The following is a 15187-nucleotide window of genomic DNA, read 5'->3' as shown; positions in this document are numbered from 1 at the left end:
TGGACATATGTTCATCCCTACACTCGTTTTGGAGCAGCATCTTTGATGCCTTCTCAAGCATCTGCCAGTTAACAATTAATCGCAATCCACTAACAGCTATATTTGGTGTGCCAGAGAAGGACATGAACATAACTACCCCTCAATCTAATTTTGTGGCCTTCGGCTCGCTCCAGGCTCGGAGGCTTATCCTTTGTAACTGGAAGTCTAATAAGCCTCCATCATTTGTATCCTGGGTTAAAGAAATGTTATCTCTGATTCCACTGGAGAAGCTGAGATGTAAGAGATCTAAGTCCAGACAGAAATTCATCAATACCTGGTCTCCATTTGTAGAATTCACCATTACTCTTTCTTTATCCCAAACTTTATGAATACTCTTTTTTTTTTTTTCTTCAATCCCATATGTGAAATATGATACTTCTGTGAGCCTCTGTGGGCCTGTACACCATCTGCAGGAAATGCTAATATACCATCTTTAGTGTATTGCACTGGTGCTGTGTATTTAGGCTTGCAAACGAACATGATATAGTCTGTGGCCAATAAGTGGTGCAAAAAAGCCCTCTGTAAAGCTAGGACATCTTTCTACTCATCACTAATTGAAGAAAATAAGAACCCCAGGTTTCTTTTCAGCACTGTAGCCAGGCTGACAAAGAGTCAAAGCTCTATTGAGCTGAGTATTCCATTAACTTTAACTAGTAATGACTTCATGACTTTCTTTGCTAACAAAATTTTAACTATTAGAGAGAAAATTACTCATAACCATCCCAAAGATGTATCGTTATCTTTGGCTGCTTTCAGTGATGCCGGTATTTGGTTAGACTCTTTCTCTCCGAATGTTCTGTCTGAGTTATTTTCATTAGTTACTTCATCCAAACCATCAACATGTTTATTAGACCCCATTCCTACCAGGCTGCTCAAGGAAGCCCTACCATTATTTAATGCTTCGATCTTAAATATGATCAATCTATCTTTGTTAGTTGGCTATGTACCACAGGCTTTTAAGGTGGCAGTAATTAAACCATTACTTAAAAAGCCATCACTTGACCCAGCTATCTTAGCTAATTATAGGCCAATCTCCACCCTTCCTTTTCTCTCAAAAATTCTTGAAAGGGTAGTTGTAAAACAGCTAACTGATCATCTGCAGAGGAATGGTCTATTTGAAGAGTTTCAGTCAAGTTTTAGAATTCATCATAGTACAGAAACAGCATTAGTGAAGGTTACAAATGATCTTCTTATGGCCTCGGACAGTGGACTCATCTCTGTGCTTGTTCTGTTAGACCTCAGTGCTGCTTTTGATACTGTTGACCATAAAATTTTATTACAGAGATTAGAGCATGCCATAGGTATTAAAGGCACTGCGCTGCGGTGGTTTGAATCATATTTGTCTAATAGATTACAATTTGTTCATGTAAATGGGGAATCTTCTTCACAGACTAAAGTTAATTATGGAGTTCCACAAGGTTCTGTGCTAGGACCAATTTTATTCACTTTATACATGCTTCCCTTAGGCAGTATTATTAGACGGTATTGCTTAAATTTTCATTGTTACGCAGATGATACCCAGCTTTATCTATCCATGAAGCCAGAGGACACACACCAATTAGCTAAACTGCAGGATTGTCTTACAGACATAAAGACATGGATGACCTCTAATTTCCTGCTTTTAAACTCAGATAAAACTGAAGTTATTGTACTTGGCCCCACAAATCTTAGAAACATGGTGTCTAACCAGATCCTTACTCTGGATGGCATTACCCTGACCTCTAGTAATACTGTGAGAAATCTTGGAGTCATTTTTGATCAGGATATGTCATTCAAAGCGCATATTAAACAAATATGTAGGACTGCTTTTTTGCATTTACGCAATATCTCTAAAATCAGAAAGGTCTTGTCTCAGAGTGATGCTGAAAAACGAATTCATGCATTTATTTCCTCTAGGCTGGACTATTGTAATTCATTATTATCAGGTTGTCCTAAAAGTTCCCTAAAAAGCCTTCAGTTAATTCAAAATGCTGCAGCTAGAGTACTGATGGGGACTAGAAGGAGAGAGCATATCTCACCCATATTGGCCTCTCTTCATTGGCTTCCTGTTAATTCTAGAATAGAATTTAAAATTCTTCTTCTTACTTATAAGGTTTTGAATAATCAGGTCCCATCTTATCTTAGGGACCTCGTAGTACCATATCACCCCAATAGAGCGCTTCGCTCTCAGACTGCAGGCTTACTTGTAGTTTCTAGGGTTTGTAAGAGTAGAATGGGAGGCAGAGCCTTCAGCTTTCAGGCTCCTCTCCTGTGGAACCAGCTCCCATTTCAGATCAGGGAGACAGACACCCTCTCTACTTTTAAGATTAGGCTTAAAACTTTCCTTTTTGCTAAAGCTTATAGTTAGGGCTGGATCAGGTGACCCTGAACCATCCCTTAGTTATGCTGCTATAGACGTAGACTGCTGGGGGGTTCCCATGATGCACTGTTTCTTTCTCTTTTTGCTCTGTATGCACCACTCTGCATTTAATCATTAGTGATCGATCTCTGCTCCCCTCCACAGCATGTCTTTTTCCTGGTTCTCTCCCTCAGCCCCAACCAGTCCCAGCAGAAGACTGCCCCTCCCTGAGCCTGGTTCTGCTGGAGGTTTCTTCCTGTTAAAAGGGAGTTTTTCCTTCCCACTGTAGCCAAGTGCTTGCTCACAGGGGGTCGTTTTGACCGTTGGGGTTTTACATAATTATTGTATGGCCTTGTCTTACAATATAAAGCGCCTTGGGGCAACTGTTTGTTGTGATTTGGCGCTATATAAAAAAAATGATTGATTGATTGATTGTGTAAAAAATGCCCCTTAATTACTGCTTTTTCTTTTTTAAATATACCTTAATTATTCTCTAGTTTTCCTACTCATATGTTACCAATATGATTTTCTTATCCACTCTATGCTTTTCTATTTTGCTTTAACAGGTGTTGCAACGGATGGGGGGGGGGGGGGGGGGGGGTATAATGGGGGGTTGTATAATGGTGTGCTGTTTAATTGTATGTTCTTGTATTCCTTTTTAAAAAAAGGAGTGAAAAGTTATAAAGTTGGGGAAAAAAGAAAAGGAAGCACTCGCTCTTATTTTGGCAATGCAACATTTTCAAGTTTATGTTGACTCAGGAACTCCTTTGAGGGTTTATTCGGATCACAACCCTTTCACGTTTTTGAATTCTCTTCAGAATCCAAATCAGCGGCTAATGTGATGGCTTTATTTCTTCAGCCATATAATTTGGATATTCAGCACATTAAAGGGAAGGATAATGTGCTGGCCGACGTGTTGTCTCATGTCCCACTGTAAAATCGTTTTTTTACACCGTTGTAGTTCATGTTCTCCTTGGCGCTAAGGTTGCGGGGTTGGAGTTGGAGAGCTACAGGTCGTGTTTCAAGATTCTTGGGGCCGGACGACACCTCTGCGGGGGACTGAGTGTACCTCTCTTCATTTGCTGTGTTTTTAATTTGTCTGGTTGTCCCTCGAAGGGAGGGTCCCCTTTCATTTTGGGGGGGGGGGGGGGGTGTTACGGCCCTGCCAGTGGGCCCCGCAGCAGGAACAGACCTTTTTTTTTTTTTTTTATCTCTTTTTAATCTTTTTTTCTAATAAATATTGTTAAATGTTGGTCTGGTGTGATCTCCTCTCCTTTGTTACGACCTTATCAAGCTGGGTTGCAACAGTGGGTAGGAAGAAATGGGTGATAATGCTACAGCAGACGTGCTTTGCAGAGGTGGGGGTAAGATATCCTGACCTGGATATCTTACCCGCTACCCAATAATAAGGCAAATAATACATGGGCAGGGAAACAATTGTAGATGTGAATTGAGAGAATTTACACAAAAAAGGGGTGAGTCACTTCAGAATGGAGGATGAAATGTGTGATAATACTGCAGCAGTCTTGTTATGCAGGGGGTGGGGTGGGGGGAGATATACTGTTACACCGGTGTCCCGACAAGATGATCTTACTCATCGAGAGGATCTCCACCATGCAACTGCACATGCGCAGCTCTCTCTACCACGGACTTCAACACCTGTCGAGTTTATCTAGCTCTCTTTGCCGCGCAACTACCCATACGCAACTCCCCATTGAGATGAGCCCCCCAACATCTAACAACAATATTCTGCTTTAAAGGCAGCATGTATACATGCAAGTCTTTACTGTTTTTAAATTGAAAAGACCATCTAAAATCTAAAAAAAAAAAAAAAAAAACCCGGAAATCACAATGTATGATTTTTTTAATAATTTATTTGTATGTTACTGCTGTAAATAAGTATTTGAACACCTGTGAAAATCAATGTTAATATTTGGTACAGTAGCCTTTGTTTGCAATTACAGAGGTCAAACGTTTCCTGTAGTTTTTCACCAAGTTTTAACATACTGCAGCAGGGATTTTGGTCCACTCCTCCATACAGATCTTCTCTAGCTCTTTCAGGTTTGGAGTTTCACCTCCCTCCAAAGATTTTCTATTGAGTTCAGGTCTGGAGACTGGCCAGGCCACTCCAGGACCTTGAAATGCTTCTTACGGAGCCCCTCCTTAGTTGCCCTGGCTGTGTGTTTGGGGTCATTGTCATGCTGGAAGACCCAGCCATGACCCATCTTCAATGCTCTTACTGAGAGGAGGTTGTTTGCCAAAATCTCGCAATACATGACCCCATCCATCCTCCCTTCAATACGGTGCAGTCGTCCTGTCCCTTTTGCCGAAGAGCACCCCCAGAGTATGTTTCCACCCCCATGCTTCACAATTGGGATGGTTTTCTTGGGGTTGTTCTCATCCTCTAAACATGGTAAGTGTAGTTGATTCCAAAAAGCTCTATTCTGGTCTCATCTGACCATATGACCTTCTCCCATGCCTCCTCTGGATCATCCAGATGGTCACTGGTGAACTTCAAACGGGCCTGGACATGTGTTGGCTTGAGCAGGGGGACCTTGCTGCTCTGCAGGATTTTAAACCATGACAGCATCATGTGTTACTAATGTAATCTTTGTGACTGTGGTCCCAGCTCTCTTCAGGTCATTGACCAGGTCCTCCTGTGTAGTTCTGAGCTTTCTCAGAATCATCCTTACCCCACAAAGTGAGATCTTGCATGGAATCCCAGACCGAGGAAGATTGACAGTCATCCTGTGTTTCTTCCACTTTCTAATAAATGATCATAACAGTTGTTGTCTTCTACCAAGCTGCTTGCCTGTTGTCCTGTAGTCCATCCCAGCCTTGTGCAGGTCTACAGTTTTGTCCCTGGTGTCCTTAGACAGCTCTTTGGTCGTGGCTATGGTGGACAGGTTGGAGTGTGATTGATTGAGTGTGTGAACAGGTGTCTTTTATACAGGTAACAAGTTCAAACAGGTGCAATTAATACAGGTAAAGAGTGCAGAATAAGAGGGCTTCTTAAAGAAAAATTAACAGGTCTGTGTGAGCCCGACTTCTTGCTGGTTGATAGGTGTTCAAATACTTATTTTGCAGCAGTAACATACAAATAAAATATTTTAAAAAAAAAAATCATGCATTGTGATTTCCGGATTTTTTTTATTTTTTTTATTATGTCTCTCACAGTGGACATGCACCTAAAATGAAAATTTCAGACCCCTCCATGATTTCTAAGTGGGAGAACTTGCAAAATTGCACGGTGTTCAAATACTTATTTTCCTCACTGTACATAGTTTTACAGAAATAAGTTACACCGTTGTAAAATTTCATTTTCAAAACAATACTGACTGGAAATGCTGAATGAAAACAATAAAAAGTCATCCTTTGGTCTTTAAATAATGTTATTTGAAGTCTCAAGGGTGTCTAAAAAAATAAACAAAAAGATTTAATGCGGCCAGAGCAATATTTTGTTTTTGGTGATGATAGCACTGTATGGTCTCAGATGTTCAGAAAATCCTGTAGAGTCCGTGACATACCTATATTTAAAAATAATAGCATGGTGAATGTAACTTAGGTAGTTTTATTGTCCTATGTTAGGATAATTAGAGGATATAAGCTGAATGGAATAAATAATTAGGTCCTATACCTGTTATGATGAAGGCTATAGCTAGCACGGTGTCACGGACTCTACGTGTGTAGAGTCCGTGACATATAGTTTTAAAATAGTACATGGATGATTCTATGACAATAGAAGAAAGTATCCTACACATTTTGATTTAGATCAACCCTCTGTGGTATTCAACACTCTCCACAGTGATAAATTGTGGTGTAGTATAATCAGTGGTGGGCACACTTCCGATAATCCGGTAACAGATAATTATCGAAGATAATGTTTTCATTATCGGATTATCTTTTTAGATAACTTTAAAAACCATTATTGGACCAATTATCTTCCGATTAATTTTTGTCCGATAACTTTTAAACCGATAAACAAAGTAAACAAAGCTGAACAGCGACAAGCATTTTTACAATTAGTTCAGCACATACCTGTTAAAAGTTTTGTAACAGACGCACAGTTATAACCTCTGCAAATAGAAGAGAACTGCTTGTATGAAAAGCGTCTCAATCGTCTGCAGACAAAGGAGAAACGGCCAAAAAAAAAAAAAATTTCCTTTAACACAGAGGCATACATTTTTAACTTATGGTTCAAATTTTAACCAAACTAATTTTAGACAAGTTATTTAAAATTACTGTCATGTCTGAAGTTTTATAAAGTGAAAATATCAGATATATGTTTTAGTTTTAAAGTAATGTGCTAATTTTTAAGGTTTTGTGAGCACATGCTGTGCCCCGCAGTGCATTATGGGTAGGATGATGTAATCTCAGTACGTCACGACAAATGCATTTCAGACACTCTGTTCAGGCTCCACGGACAACAGCATTAAATTCTAGTGCCTAAAACTCTCTTGAATATATTCTCTGCGTTTATAGACGTTGGTTTTGTATTTGCGTTTGTTAAATTCCACACATTTTAAATGTAGCAGACAGGGATTATCTGGAATTCTGTTTTCAAGGCCTCTACTGCCATCTACTGGCCAGTAGTGTTCATGGCAGTATTCGCCCTAAGTACTAAGCATCTGTGTTCTTTTGACCCCGGCTATATCAGATGATTGTCAAATCAACTTTTTGGCTTTGCAAATGGCTTTTTTTTTTTTTACAAATGAAGTTTAAAAACAAAACAGCAGCAAAATAATAACAACAACATTACAAGCCAGCTCTGCAGTGTTTAAACAGGCACAGTGCAAGCGTTTGGATGCTTGTAGCTTTTCAGCAGCAGGAAACCCTCACGACGGCCGCCGACCACAATAATATATCAAATAGGTTTGATTCTCATTCGACCATACGATCGGCGATCAGGAGGTGGTCGTCAGATGTTGACCGCAGCTTGATACTCCATGTACACTACACGATGCAGGACGCACGATTAACCTGAAACTCGGTCCAAAAAATTCCTGCATGATAAAACATCTCGCACAGTGTAAAGCACGTTTTACAACATCATAAAACGTGCGCACATTCTCTCCACATGCAAAACATTTTGCGATGACACTTCCAGGGTTCCGTAAAAATGCCTGTTTTCACAAATAAAAAAATGGAATATTTTACAAAAGCACATTTATCTTTAAGCACCAACACACAACAGACGTCACATTAACGTGTTGGTTTACATAATAAATGACTGAACCAATCAGTGTTTAGCAGAGGCACTTTTATCCAGAATCCTTTGCGATCTGTTTGTTACAAAACCTCAGAATTAGTGCATTATTCAACATTAAAAGATATATGTTCTATTTTAACTTTGTACAAATGACAGAATTGACATTAATGGAGATATTCTATCTGTAATAATGTTATTTATAAATCAAAACCATAACTCAGCATGACTTTATTTTTCAAGACCTCCACCTGACCGGAGCATTGTAATTCATAGAGAGCTGGCTTTATGGCTGCTCTTGGGGTGCCTCTGTGCTGGGAGCACTGTAGTAAACAAGAGCTTCCAGCAGGGGCAGAATGTTGAAAGAAAAAAGTGTGGTCTCATTGTTTGGGTCTGTTATTTGTAATATTACTAGAAGCTATTAAATTTGTTTTACTAGTAGTTGTAAATGTGCCAGAGATAATATTGGAATTTATCGGTAACTTCCGATACATTTTTGGGTGGTTTATTGTTTTATCTTTATCGAAGATAACTTTTCAGTTATCTGATTATCTGTTATCGAAGTTAATTTTTTGGTTATCTGTGCCCACCACTGAGTATAATAGACTTCTCAAAATTCAGAATACATATCACCTAAATTGGCTCGACCATTATTTTATTTTTTTATAATAAAATATACTAATTATAAGATGCTATAATGTTGTCTATGTGGATACTGTTTTACAAACACCAAAATTTGACCTAGCCCTATAATTTAAATAGTGAGCGGGACAGTTACATAATCAGACATAAAGTAATTCAGATTTGTCACGGACTCTACACAAAATTTCCAAATTAACCATCAACCAATTTCACATTTTGTCTGTTTTATGTTAATCTAATCTGCAAATAGTTTAATCTGGATTAAGTATTGTTTGTTCAGGACTGATAAAAAAAACATGGAAAGGCCCAGAAGAACTTGCACATTAAGTGCTAAAACACCAAACACCAGCAGTGGTGGTGTAAATGAAGAAAGAACTGAAAAAGGTGCATCAGGGAAAGAACGAACAAGAAAATATAGGGAAAAGATCCTTGGAGACCCTGCTAGACGTGAGGCTATCAAAGAAAAGGACAGAAGGAGAAAGAAGAAATAAGGAAGGATCCAGAAAGAATGCAATTACAGAGGGAATAAGTGCATCAAACAATGCAAAGAAATAGAGCCAAACTGAAACCTTGACTTCCAGAGAAGGAACAACAAAAGAGATACATGAATAAAATTTTGGATTATATTGCACTAGACATTGGTCATCATAATGGGTCTCAATTCAAAGAAAAATACTTACTTTGATTTTTGTCTTAAGGTGACACACCTTAAGACACCTTGACTGTGACTGACCCGAAAGACAAAACTTAAGTGGGTTTTCTACTTTTCTTCGGTGGACGAACTCAACTCGATGGGTGAGGTGCACATGCACAGTTGCACGGTGGAGCTCATCTCGACGGGACGTGGTCACCGGCCAACATGATCTCCACTACTGAAAAACCCACGCAAGTTTAGTCTTGACATAAAAATACAGTAATAAGTGTCTCTTCAATTTTAAAAAAGTAAAGACTTGCATGTACACGTTGTCTTTAAAGCAGAATATTGTTGTTAGATGATGGGGAGTACATCTTGACGGGAGCTCAACACAACAGAACACGAGATCAAACTTTGTCAGGTGATAGTGAGTACCAGTCTGCACCTCACTTTCAAATATGAGAGTGACTGGGACTTATTTGGTTAAGATACAATGTAAAATATACATTAAATGCTGCATGTGATCGTGTTATGCATACTTGCTCGGGTGTGGGACTGCACACACTTCAGCAACATGCAGCTGGAAAGGTGGACTTCAGAAGAGCAAAAAACCTACATTATGACACAGCATCCACATTATATCATCAACATACTGTATCACTAGTTAATACTCTGCTTCAATAAAAACAATCTGATGACCATAAAACCATCTTTTCAGTGTTATGAAACTACATGGATGCAGCAGTTATACTCTCCAGTTCATGAAACTGCAGAGGAAATTGACCCAAAAATAGAGAAAGGTGGCCCAATTTTTCCACTCATTCACTGGGTGGGACAATACTTTGTACTTTGCCAATTATGACAAAATGTATGTATGGAATACATGGCTTGAGATCACAGGCAGTTTTGCTCTTGATATCCTTATTGCCAACAAGACCACCTAAGGATGTAACTGAGAAACTTTAACTTTTCACCATTATTCATTCATCATGACAATACTTAGCGAATGAAGATTATAAAAGTAGTGGTCCATGTCAGTTAGTTTACTCAATGGCTTCATAACCTGGAACAAGAGCTCAAAGATTATGGAGGTGCAGGTACATGACAACTGTCGGTGTTGTTGTTGAACACAGCAAAGCAGCTATCGTGAAATCAACCATCACGGAGAAAACAATAGTGGAATTAAGAAAAATCTTGAGCCGTTTTGGATTTCTGACACAAGTGGTCTTCAACAATGGACCTCAATTCATCTCCCAGGACATGGCTACATTCTTGCAAGCTCATGGAGCAAAGCACATCAAGTCAGCTCCAAACCATCCCACAATGAATGGCCTGCAGAAATGTTTGTTCAAACAATGAAAAATGAATTGAAAGCACCATAGGCTACACTATTTTCTGTTAAACTATCGCACCAGCCCTCATTTAACCACAAAGACATCTCCCACCAGTCTGAAGTTAAAGTGACCTGTGCACCACTTTCCATCTTTTGAAACCCTCAGCAGTGAAGGACACTGCTGAAAAACAAGAGAAGCAAATCATGTACAGAAAACATCAGACAGAGTTTTCACTTCAAGAGAGTCAGTGTTTGCCAGGATCTACAGAGGCAAACCTGAGAGGGTTCCTGGCACCACTCTTCAACAATATGGACCAGTATCCTACAGTTCATACTGTGTAGGATAGTGTCTGGAGAAGGCACATGGATCAACTCTGACAGATGGAACAAACACCTGCAGAAATGTCTGGGAGATTCTTCAGATACTCCGACCAACTGAATGTTCTGAATGTTCAACCACCATTACAAGGGCCAAGCCCAGCCACATCAGAGACAAAAGTTCTAGCTGTGGATTTGGTTGAGAAAATGACTAATACACCTTCTCTTGCATCAGTGCCTGAAGCAAGCTCCAAGTTTCATGACAAAAAGACTGATCAGAATCAGAATCACATTTATTGCCAAGTAAGTTCCCACATACAAGGAATGTGATCTGGTGTTATTGGTGCATAAACAATAAGACAAGGAAAAGAAAAAAACACTTCTGAAAGAAGATAATGAATCAAATAGACCAAATACCAAGATAAAACAACTTTATATTTAGAAGTGTGAGATCATTTTATTGATTTAAGGGTTAATTTCTTATTTTAAGGTGTTGGACATGCATATTTGCAGATTTAATAATCTTAATTCAAGACATCTTGTCAAGTGAAATTACCCATCCATGCAGAAAGATAATTTCCCTCAGATTTAGTGTTTTTATCTTGTTTTTAGACACTCCTTTTTTGCAGTGTAAATATAACGTAATGGAATGGTACTGTGCAAAAACAGGTGATTGGAGTACAGTACCTTCAGTGTAGGGCTGACTAATCTGTACTTAATGGTAGTAGGGAAAGGAGGCAGGGTAAGCGGGGGTCTCTGGCATCGTTTGTGATTTTAGCTGCGGATGGAAAGATGATGTTCCTGCAGACAGCCGAAACCCCACCAGAGAGCAGAGACCTCCTGCACATTTACACAGTGAGGAAAATAAGTATTTGAACACCCTGCGATTTTGCAAGTTCTCCCACTTATAAATCATGGAGGGGTCTGAAATTTCCATCTTAGGTGCATGTCCACTGTGAGAGACAATCTAAAAAAAAAAAAAAAAAAAAAAAAAAAATCACGGAAATCACAATGTATGATTTTTTTTTATATATAATTTATTTGTATGTTACTGCTGCAAATAAGTATTTGATTGCCTACCAACCAGCGAGAATTCTGGCTCACACAGACCAGTTAATTTTTCTTTAAGAAGCCCTCTTATTCTGCACTCTTTACCTGTATTAATTGCACCTGTTTGAACTTGTTACCTGTATAAAAGACACCTGTTCACACAATCAATCACACTCCAATCTGTCCACCACTGGAAATCCACGATGGTGACAGTGTAGGTTATGTGTCAGAAAAGGAAATTTTTTTCAAGTTAAGAGACTGTGGCCTGCTTCCGCAGACGTACGCAGAAAGAGCTGTAACAAGAAGGCTGTGAGTTTGCATAGAACCAAATGTGTTTCATCTTTCCCCTTTCACAAAGGCCCTAAATTCTACACTCCCAAAGCCTGGATAACATCAAAGAGACAAACTATTTTTCTTGGCAACACCAGGACCAGGAATGTCAAACACCATATACTCGTTAATTAATTTATGACACCTCAAAGCATTCTTTTGGGAGCCTGGCAGATGTCTTATCAGCCATAGAATCAGCAAGTTACTGCAAACCACCTTCTAGGTGGTCAACAAAGCCTTACACTGAAGTCTACATGCATATTGAAAAATCACACAGCTAAACCAAAAACTTTGGTTCAGTGACAAAAATTTAAATAAATCTTTCCAGAAGATGCAACCAGAAGACCATGTTGCCTGTTTCTCCAGTTAAAATAGACCCCAGAATGGGAAACTTCACTTTAATGTTTATGGAAAGCTGTAATGCCCAGCATAACAATGGACCCACAGCCCCTCCTTGTGGATCAGGTTTAAAAGGACATGGATTCCTCAATATGCGGATGTAAGCTTTGGAACAGAAGAAAAAAAAAAATTCTAATGCCTTTTTGTCTTCTTGTTGTTATTTGGAGATACACACACACACACACACACACACACACAACACACACACACACACACACACACACACACACACACACACACACACACACACACACACACACACACAAAACCCTAATTCTAATGAAGTTGGGACATTGTGTGAAATGTAAATAAAAACAGAATACAATGATTTGCAAATCCTCTTCAACCTGTATTCAATTGAATACACCACAAAGACAAGATATTTAATGTTCAGACTGATAGACTTTTTTGTTTTTGTGCAAATATTTGCTCATTTTGAAATGGATGCCTGCAACACATTTCAAAAAAGCTGGGACAGGGGCAACAAAAGACTGGGAAAGTTGTTGAATGTTCAAAGAACACCTGTTTGGAACATTCCACAGGTGAACAGGTTAACTGGAAACAGGTGAGTGTCATGACTGGGTATAAAAGGATTATCATTTAAAAGTCTCAGCCGTTCACAAGCAAACATGGGGTGAGGATCACCACTTTGTGAACAACTGCCTGAAAAAAAAAAAAATACTCCAACAGTATAAGAACAATGTTTCTCAATGTTCAGTTGCAAGGAATTTAGGGATTCCATCATCTACAGTCCATAATAGAATCAGAGGATTCAGAGAATCTGGAGAACTTTCTACATGTAAGCGGCAAGCCTGAAAACAATCATTGAATGCCCGTGACCTTCGATCCCTCAGGCGACACTGTATTAAAAACCGACATCATTGAGTAATGGATCTTACCGCGTGGGCTCAGGAACACTTCAGAAAACCACTGTCAGTTAACACAGTTCATCGCTACATCTACAAGTGCAAGTTAAAACTCTACCATGCAAATTGAAAGCCATACATCAACAACATCCAGAAACGCTGCCGCCTTCTCTGGGCCCGAGCTCATTTGAAATGGACAGATGCAAAGTGGAAAAGTGTGATGTGGTCTGATGAGTCCACATTTCAAATGGTTTTTGGAAATCATGGTCATCATGTCCTCCGGACAAAAGAGGAAAAAGACCATCCAGATTGTTACCAGCACAAAGTTCAAAAGCCATCATCTGTGATGGTATGGGGGTGTGTTAGTGCCCATGGCATGGACAACTTACACATCTGTGATGGCAACATCAATGCTGAAAGGTACATCCAGGTTTTGGGGCAACACATGCTGCCATCCAAGCAACGTCTTTTTTCAGGGACGTCCCTGCTTATTTCAGCAAGACAATGCCAAGCCACATTCTGCATGTGTTACAACAGCGTGGCTTCATAGTAAAAGAGTATGTGTACTAGACTGGCCTGCCTGCAGTCCAGACCTGTCATCCATTGAAAATGTGTGGCACATTATGAAGCACAAAATACGACAAGAGAGACCATGGACTGTTGAACAACTGAAGTCGTACATCAAGCAAGAATGGGAAAGAATTCCACCTACAAAGCTTCAACAATTAGTGTCCTCAGTTCCCAAACACTTATTGAGTGTTGTTAGAAGGAAAGGTGATGTAATGGAGTGATAAACATACCACTGTCCCAGCTTTTTTGAAACGTGTTGCAGGCATCCATTTCAAAATGAGCAAATATTTGCACAAAAACAAAGTTTATCAGTTTGAACATTAAATGTCTTGTCTTTGTGGTGTATTCAATCAAATATAGGTGAAGAGGATTTGCAGATCATTGTATTCTGTTTTTATTTACATTTTACACAACGTCCCAACTTCACTGGAATTGGGGTTGTACATTTTTTCCACTATTAGTTGTTGTATGATAAAGAAAGTCTTTAACATGGCTTCAAAAGTGGACCTTTACTCTACCAAGAGGGCATGGCCCCCTGTCTGATGACACCCCTGTAAACAGGACAAAAACACAATGATGAGGAATGGAGAATTTTTTTCTCTTCTTTTTTTGTGTGAAACTGCAACCTGAATGGGTTGAATGAAGGCTATCTCTCTCTCTCACACACACACACACACACACACACACACACACACACACACACACACACACACACACACACACACACACACACACACACACTCAAGCTGATGCATTCCATAGTCCCTAATCCTAACCATAACAGAGATATGCCTAACCTTAACTCTAAACCAAGTCTTTACCCTCAAACGGACCTTTGAAGTTGTGAGGACCAGCCAAACTGTCCTTGCAATGCCAACTTGTCATCACAATGATGGCTTAAAACAAAAAAATTCCACACAGCTATACATGCGCGCAAGAGTATTTAAATCAGAATGTTAAATTGTTTTTAAAATGCATACCATGACCGTGACTCTGTCCAGCATCTTAACTGTTGAACAGATCATCATCATAATTGAAAATATTAAAAGGTTTCCAAGTTAACATGAACATTTGCACATTTCATTTATTGCTAAGCATGTTACCACTGTAGCCTTTACAAACCGTTTTAAGGATGTTTTCTCTCACCTTTCTCGGTGTTCAAAGCATCTTCATCAATGTTGATCCTCTGAAGGCACAAAGCCAGGAGTTCCTCAAGAACTGATCGAGAGTCCATCACTCAGCTGAACTCCGCCTTGATATATCAAAATAAAGAACCAGCTAAAACACAGAGGACTGAAGATGTAAAATGTGTTTGCTTCTTTTGTTTCAAAAGTGTTACAGTTTAAACCCCAAAGAAGGCAGGTTTGGACCACACATGCAGGTGGCCAAAAAACATAAGAGGTGAGGGCAAAAATACAGTTATTTATTGGACTCCAGAATAATAGTGAACATCAAATCCAAA

The 15187-nt window shown here is 39.3% G+C and overlaps 1 protein-coding gene across 1 annotated transcript in view; it reads right to left on the bottom strand.

Annotated features, from left to right (window-relative positions):
• The window catches only part of LOC117509719 (rac GTPase-activating protein 1-like), a 164536-nt gene extending 149563 nt beyond the window's left edge, over positions 1 to 14973 (bottom strand). Inside the window, exon 1 of the mRNA XM_034169437.1 lies at positions 14872 to 14973. Coding sequence (XP_034025328.1) covers positions 14872 to 14959 — 88 coding nt within the window. The 5' untranslated portion in view covers positions 14960 to 14973. The remainder of the gene's footprint in view (positions 1 to 14871) is intronic.
• Positions 14974 to 15187: the final 214 nt, after the last annotated feature.

This window comes from Thalassophryne amazonica, chromosome 5 (genome assembly GCF_902500255.1).
Source record: "Thalassophryne amazonica chromosome 5, fThaAma1.1, whole genome shotgun sequence".
Taxonomy (NCBI): Eukaryota; Metazoa; Chordata; class Actinopteri; order Batrachoidiformes; family Batrachoididae; genus Thalassophryne; species Thalassophryne amazonica.
The sequence above is the reverse complement of the archived record's forward strand: the minus strand, read 5'-3'. Positions and strand labels throughout refer to the sequence as shown.